This window comes from Lupinus angustifolius, chromosome LG06, assembly GCF_001865875.1.
Source record: "Lupinus angustifolius cultivar Tanjil chromosome LG06, LupAngTanjil_v1.0, whole genome shotgun sequence".
In the NCBI taxonomy this organism is placed as follows: Eukaryota; Viridiplantae; Streptophyta; class Magnoliopsida; order Fabales; family Fabaceae; genus Lupinus; species Lupinus angustifolius.
This window is the reverse complement of record NC_032014.1, coordinates 17,749,033-17,766,734: the sequence shown is the minus strand read 5'-3', so window position 1 is coordinate 17,766,734 and position 17,702 is coordinate 17,749,033. Positions and strand designations below refer to the sequence as shown.

The following is a 17,702-nucleotide window of genomic DNA, read 5'->3' as shown; positions in this document are numbered from 1 at the left end:
TCACACACAATCATCTCTCACTAAAAATGAAGAGAAAACTAGTAGGAAATATTGGATGGTATGAGATGACAAATATAACCTTAGAATATAATAATATAATATAATATAATAATAGTGTTCCATTTTTTGTGATTAGGGCATTTTCATTTATAACATTTTTATTTCTGACATCTCTTTCTTTTATTTCTTTTTCATTTCACTCATACCAAATAATATAAAAATCTATTTCATTTTACACCTATTTCTCATCTATTTCATTCTCTATACTACCTCACTCATATCTTACTTTCTTCTCTTAACTAAAGAAGCATTAAGTGCTTATAGTTGAACCAACCCTTGAAACATGGGTGCTACTGATCTGAAAGATTGGTTGATGAGATATATTTTGTTGCTCTAAGAAATCTGATATTAAATTACCACCCACAAATAAAAATTTACGCTGAACCATGAATTTCCTGTTCTGTTACAAGTTTTAGTTTCCTTTTTTCTATCTAAAATCCTCACTTCGGCTTCAGCAAGTTAGTTTTGCAATTGTTCATCAAAGTTCTTTATAAAATATCCAACCGAGATTTGGTGAATGTTTCTGCATATAGTTACACTGAAAGATACATCTTTACATTGAGCAACAAAACTATAATATTTGTCATCATCATTCAAGTGGTCTTTCTATTCTCTTGTAGAACTAATTGGGCGGCATTTCGTCCAGGAGCCCCCATAACTCCGCCCCCAGGATGTGCTCCACTTCCACATAAATATAATCCTCGAAGCGGAGTCTTGTAGTTTGACCTGTCCCATATCAATGAAAACAACCCATAATTATGAGCAGGAGCATGTTGCTAACATTATGATATGTTAAAAAAGAAAACAAAAATAGATTATGCCATATAAAATCATTTTTACCATCCTTTCACAGGCCGCATGAGAAAAAGAGAATCCAATCCCATAGCACCATGGAATATATTCCCTCCTGCCAAAAAAAACTTTAAATTTTATAGAGAAAATGTACCAATGATATAGTAAAACATCATGAGTTTATGGATTGGGAAGCAATTCTTCCATCCATGTTTTCTTTTCTCTAGTTGTTTTTCTTTCCTCTCTTTTTTAAGGAGGATATCTTGTTGGCCTAACTGTTTAATGAACCTTTTAGTGAAATTCTTCTTTTCTAAAAAAATAAAATCAATCCATTTTCACTTCTGAGTTTTGTTCCATAGAAAAGTGTCCTGCAATTCAATTATTATTTTGGTCGAAAATGATGCTACTCAAAGTCATCTGAGTGACATTGCAAAATCAAATTTTACAACACCATCACTCCATCCTACAACAACAACCAATCTCTCATCTAAATAGGTGAGGTCAACTATATGGGTCGAACAACGCCATAATGTTATCTCATAAATCATTTTTTTGACAAAACATTAATCTCTTAATCTTTCCTAATCGTTTTGCATATGGCTTTTCTTCGAATCAACCTTCCTCTAGGAATTGGATTGACTTCCATTTAATATACTTCCCTAATTGTGGTCATTTGTAAATCTTTCCTAATCATTTCCCTAATGGTTTTTCTTGACATTCGTCTTCCTCTAGGAAATGGACTAACTTCAATTTGATATGCTCTCCTTATTATGACTTCTGACGGTCTCCTCCATATCCAAATTACTTATGGCGCGACTCTATGATCTTTTCTACAATAGGGTGACTCCATCTTTCTACCGAATGCACTTATTTCTAATCATCGTGTTTAGTATATCCAATCATCCAACGTAATATTCTCATTTCTGCTATGTGAAGTTTATTCTCTTCTTGATATTTTATAGTCCACTATTCAACCTCATATAACATTGTGGGTTTTATAGTTGTGTGATAAAACTCCCTCTTAAGTTTGAGTTACACCTTTCTATCACATATGACACTTGAAATACTTCGTCATCTCATTCATCTCATTTGAATCCTATGTTTTACATCTCCCCCAATTTCTCCATCACCTTGAATGATTGATTCACGATACTTAAATCTAGTGACTTGTGATATGATATGATCTCCGATTTTTACATTTACAGTACGGTTTGTCCATCTCTTGCTAAACTTACACTCCATATACCCAACCATATTTCAACTTATACGTTAGTCATGTGCTCCTAAAGTTTGTCTCTACATTTCTAGCATCACATTTAGTTCCTCTCTCGATTATCCCACTAAGAAAATATGATCCTCAAAAAACATGCATTGTGGCACATATTCTTGGATATGCCCAATAAGCACACCCAAGAGCAATGTAAATAAGTAGGAGCTCAATGTTGACCCTTGGTCCTATGGCAATAGCAAAGTCTAATGAGACCTCATCTTGTATTCACATGGTAGTCTTGATTTTGTCATACACATTGTTGATTGCTCGAATGAATGCAATTTGAATATATTTATTCTCAAGAGCTTACTAAAATACCTCTCTAGACACCTAATCATACGCCTTCTCTAAATCAATGAAGATCATGTGCAAGTCCATTTGGTTCCTTCAGTATCTCTATATCAATAATCATACCAAGTATATAGCCTCCATGGTCAACCTTCCAGACATAATGTCAAATTAATTTTTAGTGATACACACTCTTGACTCTCCTTCTGCTCGATTATTCTCTCTCATAGCTTCATAGTATGGCTCAAGAGCTTAACCTCCCTATATTTTGCACAATTTTGTATGTTTCTCTTATTCTTATAATAAGTTTAAAATGTTTTTGCTCCACTCATTTGACATCTTAGAACTCATGAATTCATTCAGAAACTGAGTCAACAAATTTGATGTTCTCCTAGGATCTTTCAAGCTTTAATAGGTATATTATCTGCTCCAACTGCTTTGTCATTCTACGATAAAATGTATAATTTTGATCCTCCTCTTTCGTGTTTAGTTTAACCAATTGTGAAAATAGAGATGCAAAATTGCATCTGTTAGAGAATGAAATCAAATCTGTCAAACATGGCAACATGACACTGAGTGCAAAATTGGGTTCAGAGAATGCATTCAACAAGGCGATAAAGTGGAGGATAAATACACATGGATTGAAGTCTAAATACCTTGTGATAATTATAACTACTTGCAGATGTGCTAAAGAACCTACTTTAACAGAGTTGGAAAATATATTGGCCAACCATGAAGAAGCATATGCTAAAGTTTGAATAAATGAAGAGGACAAAGCACTCTTTACCAAAAGGAGAATGTCCATAGAAGACAATTCAATTGCAAAGTTCAACAATGAAGGTGCAAGTTCATGTATAAACCAACAAGGTTGGTAAAGAGGTCGATGTGGTACAGCTCCACAAAGAAGGGGAGGTAGATATACTGGATGTAGAGATCAGATGACAGAGTAGAAAAGAAGTATCACCGTGAGGATGATCAGTGTTATAAGTATAAAATAGACCACTTTCTCAAGATTGAAGGGTCGAGAAGGTATAAGGTATTGTTGTTACACACAAGCAGAATAACAATGAAGATGAATAAGACCACCAAGTGTCATTTATCACAGAAGAGTCTAGTTATAGTAATGAAGTATATGATGGAGGACAACCTCAATGGAATTAAGGTGAGGAGATTGCCATATTATGCATGGATGAACTAGCCAAAGAGGTGGCGCTTGTTACAATTATTGACAAATTAATCAATTCTGATAATGATTGGATTGTTGGTTCTAGTTGATCTAACCATATGACTGCGGACAAGGATAAACAGTCAAATATGTCAGAGTATAAGGGAGAACTAAAAACGTGCAGGACTTACAGGAAGAATCAACATTTGGATAAAACATGCAGGAGCTTGTTGCACACTAAAAATGTCTCATCACAGTTCTAGGCGAAATGCATGAAAGGAATTGTCTATGTTAACAACAGGTTGCCACAAGCCAAGCTTAACTTAATTTCACCACATAAGAAGTTATGGAGCATAAAGTCATTGGTAATTATTTTTGAACTTACATGTATTTGTTGTGTGTTCGTCCCAAGCTAGCATCGTAGCAAATTAGACAAAGTAATTTGTTGCATATAAGTTGGTTGTGAGAGTCAACATAAAGGAAAGAGATGTTGTGATTTAACAATAGAATGTTTTGTCTCCATAAATGTGGTGTTTGATGAGGCATCATCATGGCAGTCTCCGCAAGCTGTGTTGCTACGAAATTCTAAAGTGATTGAGGATCACTACAAAAGCAAATAGAAGTTCAATCAGAAGCTAGGGAATGGTCACCGATAGAAGAAGTCGTTGATGATGAACCAACAATGGATGAATCCAAATCAAGATCACCCGAGAAAGGAAAAAGCCCTTGGCAGACAAACATTCATATTAAGTTTCTAGAGGAAGAGGGACTAAGCCAGATAGAGGAATTAGAGGAGGGGATTTAGTGGTAAGAGGATTTAGAAGAAGAAATGATTTGTAAGTCGAATCCAAAATATGCCAATGTAGTGCTAATTGAAGAAAAAAATGTGAAAGAGCCAAGTACATATGAAGAAGCAACTCAATCCAAGGATTAGAGAGATGCAATGGAAGAAGAGATGTGAGCATTAAAACAAAATGAAACCTAAGAGTTAGTGCCACAACCTACACGAGTACAACCCATCTCATGGAAGTGATGTACAAAATGAAGTCTCGTCCACATGGATTTGTAGGTATGTGCAAGGATTGTTTAGTGGGAAGAGGATTTTTGCAAAAATATAGATTGAACTATCATGAAACATTTAGTCTGGTAGCTAAGATAACCACTTTGTGTGTGCTATTAGCTTTAGCAGCTAACAAGTCATGAAGATTTTGGCAAATGGATGTTTAAAATGCATTTTTGCACAGTGAGTTAGATCGAGAAATTTATATAGAGCAACCAAGGCGCTTAGAGAGTAAAGCTTACCCAAATTATGTGTGCAAGTTGAAGAAAGCATTATATGTGTTGAAGCAGACACCATGAGGTTGGTATGGAAAAAATTTAGAATTCTTACTATAAAGTGGATATTTGGTGACACCATCATATTCAAGCTTGTTCATAAAACAGTAAGATCGTAATCTAGCTATAGTGCTAACATATGTTAATGACCACATTATCATTGAAGATGACAAAGAAGTTTGCCAAACAAGAGGTACTTGTCTGTTTGTTTCCACATGAAGGAGCTTGGAGAATTAAAACATTTTTTGGGACTTGCAAAAAAGGAACCAAGGTGGGTTGTTTCCGTGTCAGCAGAAGTATGCTCAAGATCTACTGCAAAAATATGGTATGCTGGATCGCGAACCGATTTCAACTTCGTTAGACATCAATGCAAGATTTTGTTCATGTGAAGGAAAAGACTTGTAGGATGCAACAATGTATAGGCAGGTAGTGGGAAGTTTGATTTACCTCACTCTAATTCGACTTGGCATATCACATGTAGTGGGTGTGGTAAGTCAATTCATGCAGAAGCCAAAGAAGTTGCATTTGGAAGAAACACGACAAATATTAAGGTATGTCAAGTGTACTATCGATCATGGAATGATTTACAAGAAAGGTGTGGCTTGCTATTCATAGTATATTGCGATGTTGATTACGTTGGTTACCATGACACTCAATGTTCGACAACTGGTTATATGTTTCCTCTCGGATCAAAAGTAGTGTCTTGGTGTAGCAAAAGATTACCCACAATATCTGTCAAACACAGAAGTGGAGTATAGAGCAGCAACTATGGCAACTCAAGAATGTACATGGTTAATGCAGCTATTACAAGATTTACATGAACCGACTGACTATATGATCAAGTTATACTACGACAACAAGTCGGCAATTTGTTTAGCTAAAAATCCAGTGTTTCAAGCAAGGACCAAGCATGTGGAGGTACATTACATTTTTGTCAGAGAAAAGGTATTGCAAGTGACATCGAAATAAAGTATATCACCATTGAAGGTCAAGTTGCAAATATATTTGCAAAGGACTTCGTGGTCCAAAGTTTGAAGAGTTTACATGACAACTTGGCATCACTGCTAGGTCAGCAGTGAAGGAAAGTAATAACTGAAGATAAGTGTTAAGCAATTCAATTATTATGTTTGTCAAAGAATGGTGCTACTCAAAGTGACCATAATCACATTCAAAGTCAAACATTACAACACCCCCACTCTACCATATTGAGTTCCATTTGTTCCTATGGTAAAAGATTGCAGGCAGGTAATAAATGTTTACTGTGAATTGTATCTTATTGTTTTGTGTTCACATCTAGTATTGTAGGCTAGTAATAAGTGCTTGGTGTGATATGTATCTTATTTTTTCTTGTATGTACATGTAGTATTTTCCCTATAAAAGGCTACTTGGTTGTATGAGTTCTATATCACAATTTGTTGAGTGATCATAACATAGATTACTTCTTCTAATCTATTGGTGTGAGTTATTTTTAGACTCTACTATTTATTCTTTACAAAGAAAAGCAATTTTGCTCTTGAACAAATATAAAATGCCTAAGTTTTTGTTTAGGTGGTCAAGGAAAAAGTTACCTTTCAAACCGATTTCCCTTTCGAGATCTGGTGGAGTCAACATGTCATAACCAATGACTGATGTGCTGAAGCCAGGGGCATATTCATCAATCAATGTGAAGCATTTTTGTGCAAATGATTCCTGAATAAGAGGATAGACAAAATATAAAGAAGAACCTTTTATCATAAAATATTGAACAAGTTATAGCCTTACTTATGCGCATGCACACAAGTACATAACCATGGTGGAATAAAAAAAAATTGGACCCTAGATTACATAACAGAACATAATAATTAATGCAACAAGAAAACACAGAACAAACTAACTCTGTAGTCATGATCTTGCCAATCACCATCCAATGGCTTGTAGGGAGTATATTGAACAAACAGGTTGATCACATGCTTACCTATGAAGAAAACAAATTTCATAAACTAGATGATGTTATTAATAAACTTCACAGATTAGGAAAGCATCAAGCCATCAAATACAAATAAATTAACAAGATGGGTGCTGAAACAGAAACATGCCTCCAGTGCTGCTCCGTTAGTTAAAGAAATTAAATGGCATGCTATAGACAAATAATATCATTATAACAAAGCTGAAAATTAATCAGGATAAATACGTCAAATGCATTGAAACCAAAGCAACTAAACATTCACAAACAGAACATATCAGGAAAGTCTTTAAAGCAAAGTTTCAAGTACCAGGTGGTGATATAGTTTTGTCCAGTACAGAGGGAATAGTCATCTCCATAATTGGTCTTCGTGATGGTACTCCATTCACCGCATCTTGGGATGCAGAATGAATCTCTTCCATGCTAAATAGAAATTAACTAGTAAAGAAGAACTGACATGTTTTGAAATTAAATAATTTCCAACTGTCCATATTGAACAAGACTACAACAAATATACATGCTGGTTAACTGCATGAATCCACGATAGATGAAAAAATGGTTCAATTTTAACATACCTCTCCGAACCTATATGAATAGTGTCAACATGCTGTGGGCCAGCATGAGGATGGTCTAGCTTGCAACTTTGAAATTGGGGCAATTTATCAACTGCTACATTTATTTTTGTCGTTGCCTGTTTCAGTAGATATTTACCAAATAAATGAATTGACAACTAATGAAAAAAATGGAGAGAAAATAGTTTGTCCTGATTTTGAAGATTAAACTGAGGGGAGCAAAGAAAAAGAAAATCCTATTATACTAAGTCAAAAATATTCTGTGCAATGTCTCTACTTAGTAGTTGCGGTATTCCAATGACCAGCAAAGAACAAGAGTCATATCTCATGAAAAAAAAAATAGTTTTCAAAAAGTTCATGTTGTTTACAAGTTATAATTACCCCAGCTTTGTCTTATTTGTTCTTTTGGCCATATAGTTACCACAGGTTTGTCATCTGATTAAGATTTGAGGTTTCTACTAAAAAGATTTTCCAATTGATGAACTCCAGGCTTTCGAATTTAGCAGACAATAGAATAAAAGCATATGTCTACATATATTCAAATCTCACCTATCATTCTAGTTCAGTGACACATACTCACATAGTAAAGATTGTGAGTATTCAAAAAAGATAAACTCGGATGAAGAAGTATATTAACTTACAGAACTATAGTCAGAGTTCTTTATTGCACGAACAAAATCAACAGGAAGGACGTTGTCAGGCACTAATTCCTGGTTCATATTAGCAGATACTATAAATTAAACAAGATATTGGGAAAGAAGATGCTATTTTCAGCTAGTTTGAGAATTTACCACAAAAGTTCTATAAGGAGTTGCGTTAGACAGGACGACTGAAGAATGCACCTCGGTACCATCAGCCAAAATCACCTTTATGTTAACCATATCCAAAAAAAATTAATTTCTAAGACTCGCCTTCCAATACCCACATGATTGAGGAAACTAAAGGACAACACTAACCCCACAAACAGTGCTAGAGTTGTCAATCAACAACTGAGACACCTACAAGAATATAGGACATCACATGTGGTTAGAGGGGCCTCAGAGAATAGCACACAAAAATTTGGGGAGAAGAAGAAACATTTATTATTTCTTCTCCTTTCCCTCTATTTTTCCTCTGCATTGAAATTAATATTATTTACATTATATTTAAAGTTGATTTAATTATTTGAATAATAAGAAATTTAATTATGGAATGATATCTTTCAACAAAAGTATGTAGTAAAAAAGGTGACTAATCATACGTTCTAGACCATGTTTTATGACATTCCCTTTTCATCTTAACTTTGTCTTGGATATTTTTGACCCACCACCATGATTTGTTACCATTTCGTACAACGCGTCTAGATTCACATAGTATCTCCATTATAGTCTTAAATCCTATAGCCATCTTATATCACATATCCTTAACACTTCCTTATGCCACCCAAAACACTTCCTCCAAAACCCATTGTTGGAAGCTCATTCGTTCCTCAACCTTCAAGTTTCACCACTTGATTCATAGGACTCTATATTGGCCTTTTCTCTCCAATATACTCTTAACCTTCACATCCATAACCAAAACTCTATGTTTGGTCGTCAAGCTCTCTCCTAGTATAACTTTGTAGTCCAAGCAAAGCTTTCTATATGATTTCATTAAGAAAGAAATCAATTTCGGAACATGTTAAGGTTCTATTTCAAAACCAATTGGCAATGAGAGAAGTAGCCCAACAAATAATTAAACCATTCCAAAGATAATAAGGCAGACACTCCACAGAAGCCTGTCGGATCAGGCGATGACTTACCTTTGACCCAATACAAAATAGCATCTTTTGGTCCATGACAACCGGAGAGAAGTTGGACTCTACCTCTGATATCATGTTAAGGTTTCATCTCAAAACCAACTAACAATGAGAGAAGTAGCTCTAAATGTATTTAAACCATTCCTGAGATAATGAGATAGATGATGTGGGACTTACTTCCCAATATGCCATCCCATTCTTATGTGATAAGATATTCCTCCCGCTTCTTAAAGTACTTGTGGGCTATTATAAAATCAAAAGTCGGGGAGAAATTTAGAATAGTCTTACTTTTCATGTTGGCTTCCCCTTTACCATAACCCCCATGAAAACCTTCATAACCCCACAATTGATGCTCATAATGGAGGGAGTAAATTAGAAAGCCAATAGACATTCTTGATGAGATACCTCAGCATTGGTTATAACTTGTGCTCCGGCTTCCATTGCAGCATTACCAATAGCCTTGGATATTGAGCCCATTCCACCTTAAACATGTCTACAAGGAATAATGGCACGCTATTGACTCATTTTACATAAATAGTATAAAGCTATATGCAAAGGAATGCTGACTAAAAGTAAGCTGTCTAAACTATAGAATTAAAATACATTGGTCAGGAAAGTCTCTCCATAGAGGAATCAAGAGCAATGCAACTGTTTTACAGGATTTTTATAATTGCATAGAACTAATAGTATTATCTTCAGATAGAATTGGCAGTGATATGTTCTCTATATCTTTGTTTTCTCAAGTTTATATGTATTATGTATGTTTTTCTAGGACAAGTATTGACTATTAACTCTGGTAGGATTATTAGGTTTCATACGTTGAACCAAACATAAATTTCTTTTAGTCATCATACATCAGTTCTTCCTTTCTCAGAATCAATACACGTGTAACATATGTTGCACCAAATATACTTTCAAATTTTATTTCAAATTATGCTAGCATAGGAAAAATAAGTTTGGCAAACAACATTTTCTCTTATTGTGATTCACAATAAAGATATCTACTAGCAAAAAAAGATACATACGACCAAATTCCACGATCCCCATCAGTTTCTCCCATCACATGATGTAGCAGAACATAGCCACTTCCTGCAGTGTGGACACTGGCCTGCATTACAGTTTTAGAAATACTATTATATATGCCTAGAAAGATAAAAACTGGCTGTGCTGTTTTTAGCATAAATACACTATAATTGTCAATATCTCTATCAAAGAAGGATGAAGAAATTCATGTATACTATGGTGTATTTTTCACACTAAAGATAATTGCTCTTACTGTACTTCCTATCACAGCATCTGTTGCAAGAGTTGCCTTCAGAACATCTGACTGCACAAACAATGTCAAACAAAGCTGAACATCACACCACCGAAGTAAATGAAGAAACTAGAAATTTATGTACAGGAAGGTCAAAATAATGGAAAAATCATGTACAATCATCAAATTACAAGGACACAGATGTCAATATGCTGAGGAGGAACAGTTACAAGGTGGAGTATGACATGTCTGGGAGGAGAGATTTAAGATATTGTGCAACTTAATTCAATGTATAGACATGAAACCAGTATCAAAAAGCATATAGGTTTAATTTTAAAACATACATTCGTATAGCATGATGTTAAAGGGTTAAATGAAAAGAGTCTGACTATAAGATCACCTCAAACCAGTTGTTCAAAACTTTAGAAGCTGGGGACAACAAAAGGTCCATAAAGTCCCTGCCAAATAATAAACATATATGAAGACTTGTGCTAAAGCTTCCAGTTCATAATTTCAAATTACTACCTAGCATGAACCCTTTACTGATATCTTATTCGCCACAATGCTAACTTCTTTCAGATAAAAAATAAATTCCTACTGGAGAAACAAACACTAACACCATATCCTTTTGCCCCAGTGAGGATGCCTGCCGTAGACAACTTGCCCAAAATACTGAATTCTGTATTTTATTCTTCAATTGTTCATTAAGAGATGATTTACGCTGCAAAGATTCAGGCGGAGGCGAATCCAACACTAGATCCATGAATTTGCAGTAGTTCTCAAGCTTACTCTCATATCTGAATGAAACAAAATAAAAAATACATAAATAAGGAAAAGGCCGAAAATTCTACCTAAATTATGATATACAAGTTTAATGCAGCTTGTAGATAAGTTGGCCAAATTGACACCATCATAAAAGTCGATGCACAAATTGAATCAAGGATACCAAAACATTTCCATGCAAATTAAGTGAAGTTCAGACAAGCTTTTTTCCTTTTTGTTGACTAGACAAATCACAAACAATATTATAAATTTTGTATTTATTTGCTTATCTATTTAAAGCTTATAGCTGATCATTATTTGACTAGATTGTATTTTTCACTGACTTTCTGAGGAATCTCTGTTAATCTATTTAAAGTTTGTAGTAGAACATTGTTCTACTCTATTGTAATTTTCAGAGTTTCTGAGGAAGCACTCCAGGCAAAATAACTTAGTTAAGAAGTTTCTCAGCATCAAACATAACTAACAAAATTTTGAACTTGATACTTAAGTGCTTCCATTAGTTATCATTTTCCTATTTATTTTTTCAAAAGTTAATGATTAAAACCTCATTCTATTCAATTTTCCATTCAAAGATGTCTTCCATTCTCAAACAATTATACTAATTCGCCAAATGCCCAATATTGCAAGACAACATAAACAAATACACAGATATTCTGGTATTTTTCCAGCCTCCCAAAAGCATTTTAGAAAAAATCTCTCTAAGCATGAAATTGCCATACATCAAAGGAATCATGTGAAGAGGGCATAGACTTAACAACTCAAATATTAGTACAATAAAACTTAACACCCACAAGACACCGACACTCGCATTTGCATATGGCACATCTACTCCACCACAGATATAGATACTTGGATACTGGCCCACGCTCATATCAGTCTACGACTCTTGGGTGTTCTTAGAGGCATCTTATATCAAGATATCCATAAAGCTATGATTTTTAATTCAGGAAATGTAATGATTGGATTCAGTAACCTTGAAAACAACCAGTGAGTTCAACGAATCCGAGCCACTGGATGAAGATTAAACATTCGGGTGAAAATCAGTCTCAAAATACAATTTGGAACCTAATTAGTTAAGATCTTCATTCAACAGCTCAAATTCAATGATTCACTGCTCAGAATAGAAACAAAAAAAATTAGAGAAAAATATGAGATACAATAGAACCTTGGATAAGCCTCTGCATCTTTTCTTGAAAATTTCGAAATCTCAGAGTGATTGAGCTCTTTATCAGGCCCCAGCAGAAGGTACCTTCCATCGAGGCAAGGTGTAAACGACGAAGGACTCCTCTTCAGTAGCTTCAATCCATGCTTCGACAGATCCAGTTCCTTTATAATCGAAGGACGGAGAAGGCTTTGGAGGTAACTGCAGCGGGAAAACTTGAAACCAGGGATGATATCTTCGGTTACAGCAGCGCCGCCAATGATGTGACGGCGCTCCAGAACTACGACTGAGAGACCTCCGCGGGCGAGGTAGGCTGCTGCTGTTAGGCCGTTGTGGCCACCGCCAATAATTAAAGCGTCCCATTTTTTATGCTTCAACGCGGCGCTGGCAATGGTGCTGAAACTACTTCGCCACATTTCTAGTTCTTGATTTACTCTGTGGGAGCAATTTGGCAACCACTGAACTTCAGGTAGAAATTTAATGTTCTTTTCTCCTTGTCTCAAAATGTATACAATGACTACCAATATGAAGTTAGGACTTGGGACAAAAAAAAATCGCAAGCATTCTATTAACTTGAAACTAATCTAAAATAAATTAATTCATTATATTTTTTTTTATAATGGTATAATTTTGGTAGTTCAAAATTATTTTTTACAATTATCATTCAATTGATATAAATAAGATATTATTCTATGTATGCATCATCTGAGGGGATGAACTTAATTCTTAGAATATCTTCAGCATCAAATAAAGTTTTGATTTTTATTTGGCTATCATGCATTATTTTATAATCTATTACAACTCCTTATGAAATAAGACAATAGCAAAGATCATTCTTATCTTATTTGGGTCTCACAATATCTATATTTTTCCTACAACATTTACTTGTCTCCTCACTTTCCATTGGCCAAGAACAACCAAGAATTGTTCTTATTTAAGAACAAAAAATAGAAAATAAGAATGACACAGTGGATAATAAAATAAGAATGTTCTTATTCTATTAAGAACAACCTTAAGAACAATCAGTGTGGTAGCTCTTAGTGCATTTTTTGCACACGTGGAAATGAAAAGAGTTTAGTTATTTCAAAATGTTCGTAGAATGGTTCTAGGTAGGGCTAGCACTGAATCGAACCAACTCGATATTTATTCGAAACTTGGTTCGTTATTTAGCTCGAGAAACTTGGTTCATGAACCAAATGAGTCGAATTTGAACTGGAAATTGAGCTCGTTAAATAAACAAATCGAACTTAAGTTGGATACAGTTTGACTTGTTAGGTTCATGAATTGGCTCGATATATATGTATATATATATATCCCTCCTTTTAGCTCTCTCCTTAAATAGATATAGGAGTAAGTAGGATATATATATATATATATATATATATACATATATGTATCTATATATGCATGTTTTCATGTTTGTGTTAATGATAGGAAATATCTATATATTTTCTATGTCTGGAATAACAGTTATTCAAGTAAGGACTAGCTTACTTGAATAATAAGTAACCTGTAGATAAAATTTAGTCGAGAAGTGAAAATTTTGGTTTCTCATTTAGGAACTATATAAATATGTTCCTATTATAGAAATAAGTTTATATATGAGTTGAGAATGAGAAAACTAGGCCAACTTGGCCTTGGTTGCAAATTTATCCAAGTTTTAGATTACATGTTATCAGATAAGTCTATCGTTATGAGAGCTCGTTCCATATGGTCTAAGTGACTTTATAACCTTTGTGACTTCTCAATAAGTCATTAGCATTAAGTTGTATTATTATTGAGAGACAATATCTCAATTCCATACAGTGAAATATAGTTGAAAAATTCTCTTAAGAAAAACTAGGTTTTCATTGTGAACCTCTTGATTAGGTTGTCTGGAAGTACTTGTAATTGATCGTGTTAGTTCTCTGAGAGTAGGAACTATTATCAATACTCATCTAGAAAATGTTCCACATAGCCCTAAGGTATCTTAGGATGCAAGAAACACAACCATGTACTACATAATGATGATACAAGTTGAGTCCACTTAAACTATCCCTAAATGCCTAACCCTCCCTAAATGAAGTGGGAATTTTATTAATCACCCACTTAGCCCACAAAACTCACTCACCATCTCTATATAAAGCCACTAAGTGGCTGGATTTTGCTCATAACTCCACCAACACCCAAACATCATCTTATTTTTCCCTCCACTCTCACATCGGTTTTGTGCAAGGAAGGAGGATAACCTCCATTTTTTACACTCAACCTACAAATGTAATGACATATTAGTAGAAACTATATGTTTTGGCTTAAAAGACACATTTGTTTGTTTGTCCTTTTGATATGGAGCATATAGTTTGTCTTTAACAAACTTCATTTTGGTAAAACCAACAACTGGTTCATTTTTTATTAACTTATTCAAATGGTCCATATTAATATGTGCAATTCTCCTATGCCATAACCATACATCATCATTATTTACTATTAGAGACATTACTCTTAAGGAAATGTCATTTTAACAAATCATGTAAATATTATTGACCCAATTTCCTATGAGTTTAGCATAATGAGTTACATTATCTCAATGATGCATTTGTGGGGGAGAAAGCCACACTGAAGCCTTTGTCACAAATTTGACAAATACTTAGAAGATTATGCTTGAGGCCTTCAACATATAGCACTCTTTCAATTGTGATAGATGGTGACGAATCCTTTGTCCAATGGATTGATGACCAAAAGGAATAAAGGTGGTAGAACTAGACAAATAAGAAAGTTCACCAAGAACAACGATGCCTCTACTTCAAATCAGACTTTTACATGTTTCGAATGAGGCAAGGCTGGTCACATGAAGATGGATTGTCCAAATTTGAAAAAGAATTCATTCAAGGGAAATAATGAAGTAAAGGCCGGAAAAAGAGCATACATAGCTTGGGAAGACAAAGATACCAGTTCCGCCTCTAAACTAGAAAATGAGGAACAAACACATCTCTCCTTGATGGCATCTCATCATTCCGATGATGAAGAGGTAAATGACTCAAGACTATGTTCTTCTGAATTACAAACTGCATTCAATGACCTGCATGATGAGTACATCAAACTCGGAAATATGTTTTTAAAACAGAAAACTGAGTTAGATTCATTTAGAAAGAAACCTTCATCATCTTCATGTCAAAACTGTACTGCTCTTGAAAACATAGTTACAAAATTAAATCTTGAACTTAATAAGATAAGTAAGAGTAGTAAAAGTTTAAATAGAATCATCAATGATCAACGACATTCAACAGACCGAAGAGGTCTTCGCTATTCAAAAGGCCACGTTTCTAAGAAACCTAGTGTCCTAATTAAGATAAACTTTCACAAAGGAAGTATCCTTGCTCATAAACATAATAATAATAAAACTAGGATACATAACCATGAACTCACATGCACATATTGTAACATCATGGGCATACACCAAACACTTGCAAAATTAGAAAATATGGTGTACACCTTGGTCATTATAAATGGGTTGAGAAAGGTGCTAACCATATAGGACCCAAAGAAAATTGGGTACCTAATAAAACTTAACCTGTTTTGCAGGATAATTTGGGAGCCGCCTGCAACCTATCGTATTTGGATAGCGGCTACTCAAAACACATGATGGGCGACAAATCAAAATTCTCCGTCCTTACTCCAAGGGACAAAGGATATGTCACATATGGTGATAATAACAAAGGAAAAATTCTTGGAGTTGGTAGAATTGGCAAGCCTCCCTCAACTACTATAGAAGGTGTGTTATATGTTGAAGGACTCCATGTGGCATTCTACCCAGATAAGTGCATCATAAGTCAACTATGTGACAAAGGCTTCCATGTGGCATTCTACCTAGATAAGTGCATCATAGAAATTAAGAATCCTCAACACTCTAAACTAGTTGGTAAGAGAATAAACAATATATATATGATTGATATGAATTCATCTTTACCAATAACATGTTTAGTTGCAAACGGTAATCATGATGCATGGCTATGGCATATGAGAATTGCTCATATTCACATGGACCATTTGAACAAACTTATAAAGACAGACTTAGTTGTTGGTTTATCCAAAATGAAGTTTCTTAAAGACAAACTATGTAGTGCTTGTCAAATGAGTAAACAAACAAAAACTTATTTCAATCCAAAGCATATGGTTTCTTCTGATAGACCATTGCACCTACTACATATGGACTTGTTTGGCCCCTCAAGGACAAAAAGTTATGGCGTTAACAACTATGCCCTTGTTATAGTAGATGATTTTTTGAGATACACTTGGACTCTATTCTTAGTGCATAAGAATGAGGCATTCAAAGCCTTTAGGATTTATGCTAAAAGAGTACAAAAAGAAAAATCACTTAAAGTCACTACTATAAGAAGTGATCATGGGGGAGAATTTCAAAACTCTTATTTGGAAGAATTTTGTTATGATCTTGGTATCAATCACAACTTTTCTGCTCCTAGAACACCACAACAAAATGGTGTTATAGAGAGAAACTAGCTCGAACAATGTTGAATGAAACTAACCTCTCAAAATATTTCTGGGCAGATGTAGTAAATACTACATGTTATGTTTTGAACCGAGTTCTCATAAGACCTATTCTCAAGAAAACCCCCTATGAACTCTTTAAAGTTAGAAAACCAAACATTTCTCATTTGCATGTATGTGGTTGTAAATGTTTTGTTTTAAATAATGGAAAGGATAACTTGGGAAAGTTTGATGCAAAAGTAGATGAAGGCATCTTCCTAGGCTACTCTCTTACGAGTAAAGCTTACAAAATTTTTAATAAAAGAACACACAAGCCATGGAAGAATTCGTTCATGTATCTTTTGATGAAACTAATGATGAGATAAAAGATGTGATAACTCTTAATGAGCCAAGTTCTTCTTCAAATGAAATTTCTATTATTAAATCTGCAACTGATACTGAGCAATTGAAAATGAATGATAACCTACCATCTCAAGAGGAGCATACTCATTCAAATTTACCAAAAGAGTGGAGAACTCATCGATACCATCCAATTTACAATATTATTACTGAATTAAATATGGGTATCACAACCCGACGAATGGTTGATAAAACTTGTCTTAACATGACCTTCATCTCTCAAATCGAACCCTCCAAGATTGATGAAGTAATTGAGGATGAACACTAGATTCTTGCTATGTAGGAAGAATTAAATCAGTTTGAGAGAAATGAAGTTTGGGATCTTGTTCCTAGACCTAATAATAGGCATGTTATTGGAACTCGGTGGGTATTTAGAAATAAATCTGATGGAAATGGTATTATAGTTAGAAATAAAGC

The 17,702-nt window shown here is 34.4% G+C and overlaps 1 protein-coding gene across 1 annotated transcript; it reads right to left on the bottom strand.

Annotated features, from left to right (window-relative positions):
• Positions 467-12,916, bottom strand: LOC109350087 (pyridine nucleotide-disulfide oxidoreductase domain-containing protein 2). The gene is given in 15 exon segments (XM_019591219.1): positions 467-786; positions 901-967; positions 6,479-6,599; positions 6,785-6,864; positions 7,163-7,275; positions 7,428-7,543; positions 8,066-8,134; positions 8,216-8,290; positions 8,381-8,422; positions 9,607-9,694; positions 10,227-10,309; positions 10,478-10,528; positions 10,857-10,914; positions 11,074-11,253; positions 12,405-12,916. Coding segments are annotated over 15 exon segments (1,689 nt in total). The 5' UTR covers positions 12,818-12,916; the 3' UTR covers positions 467-653.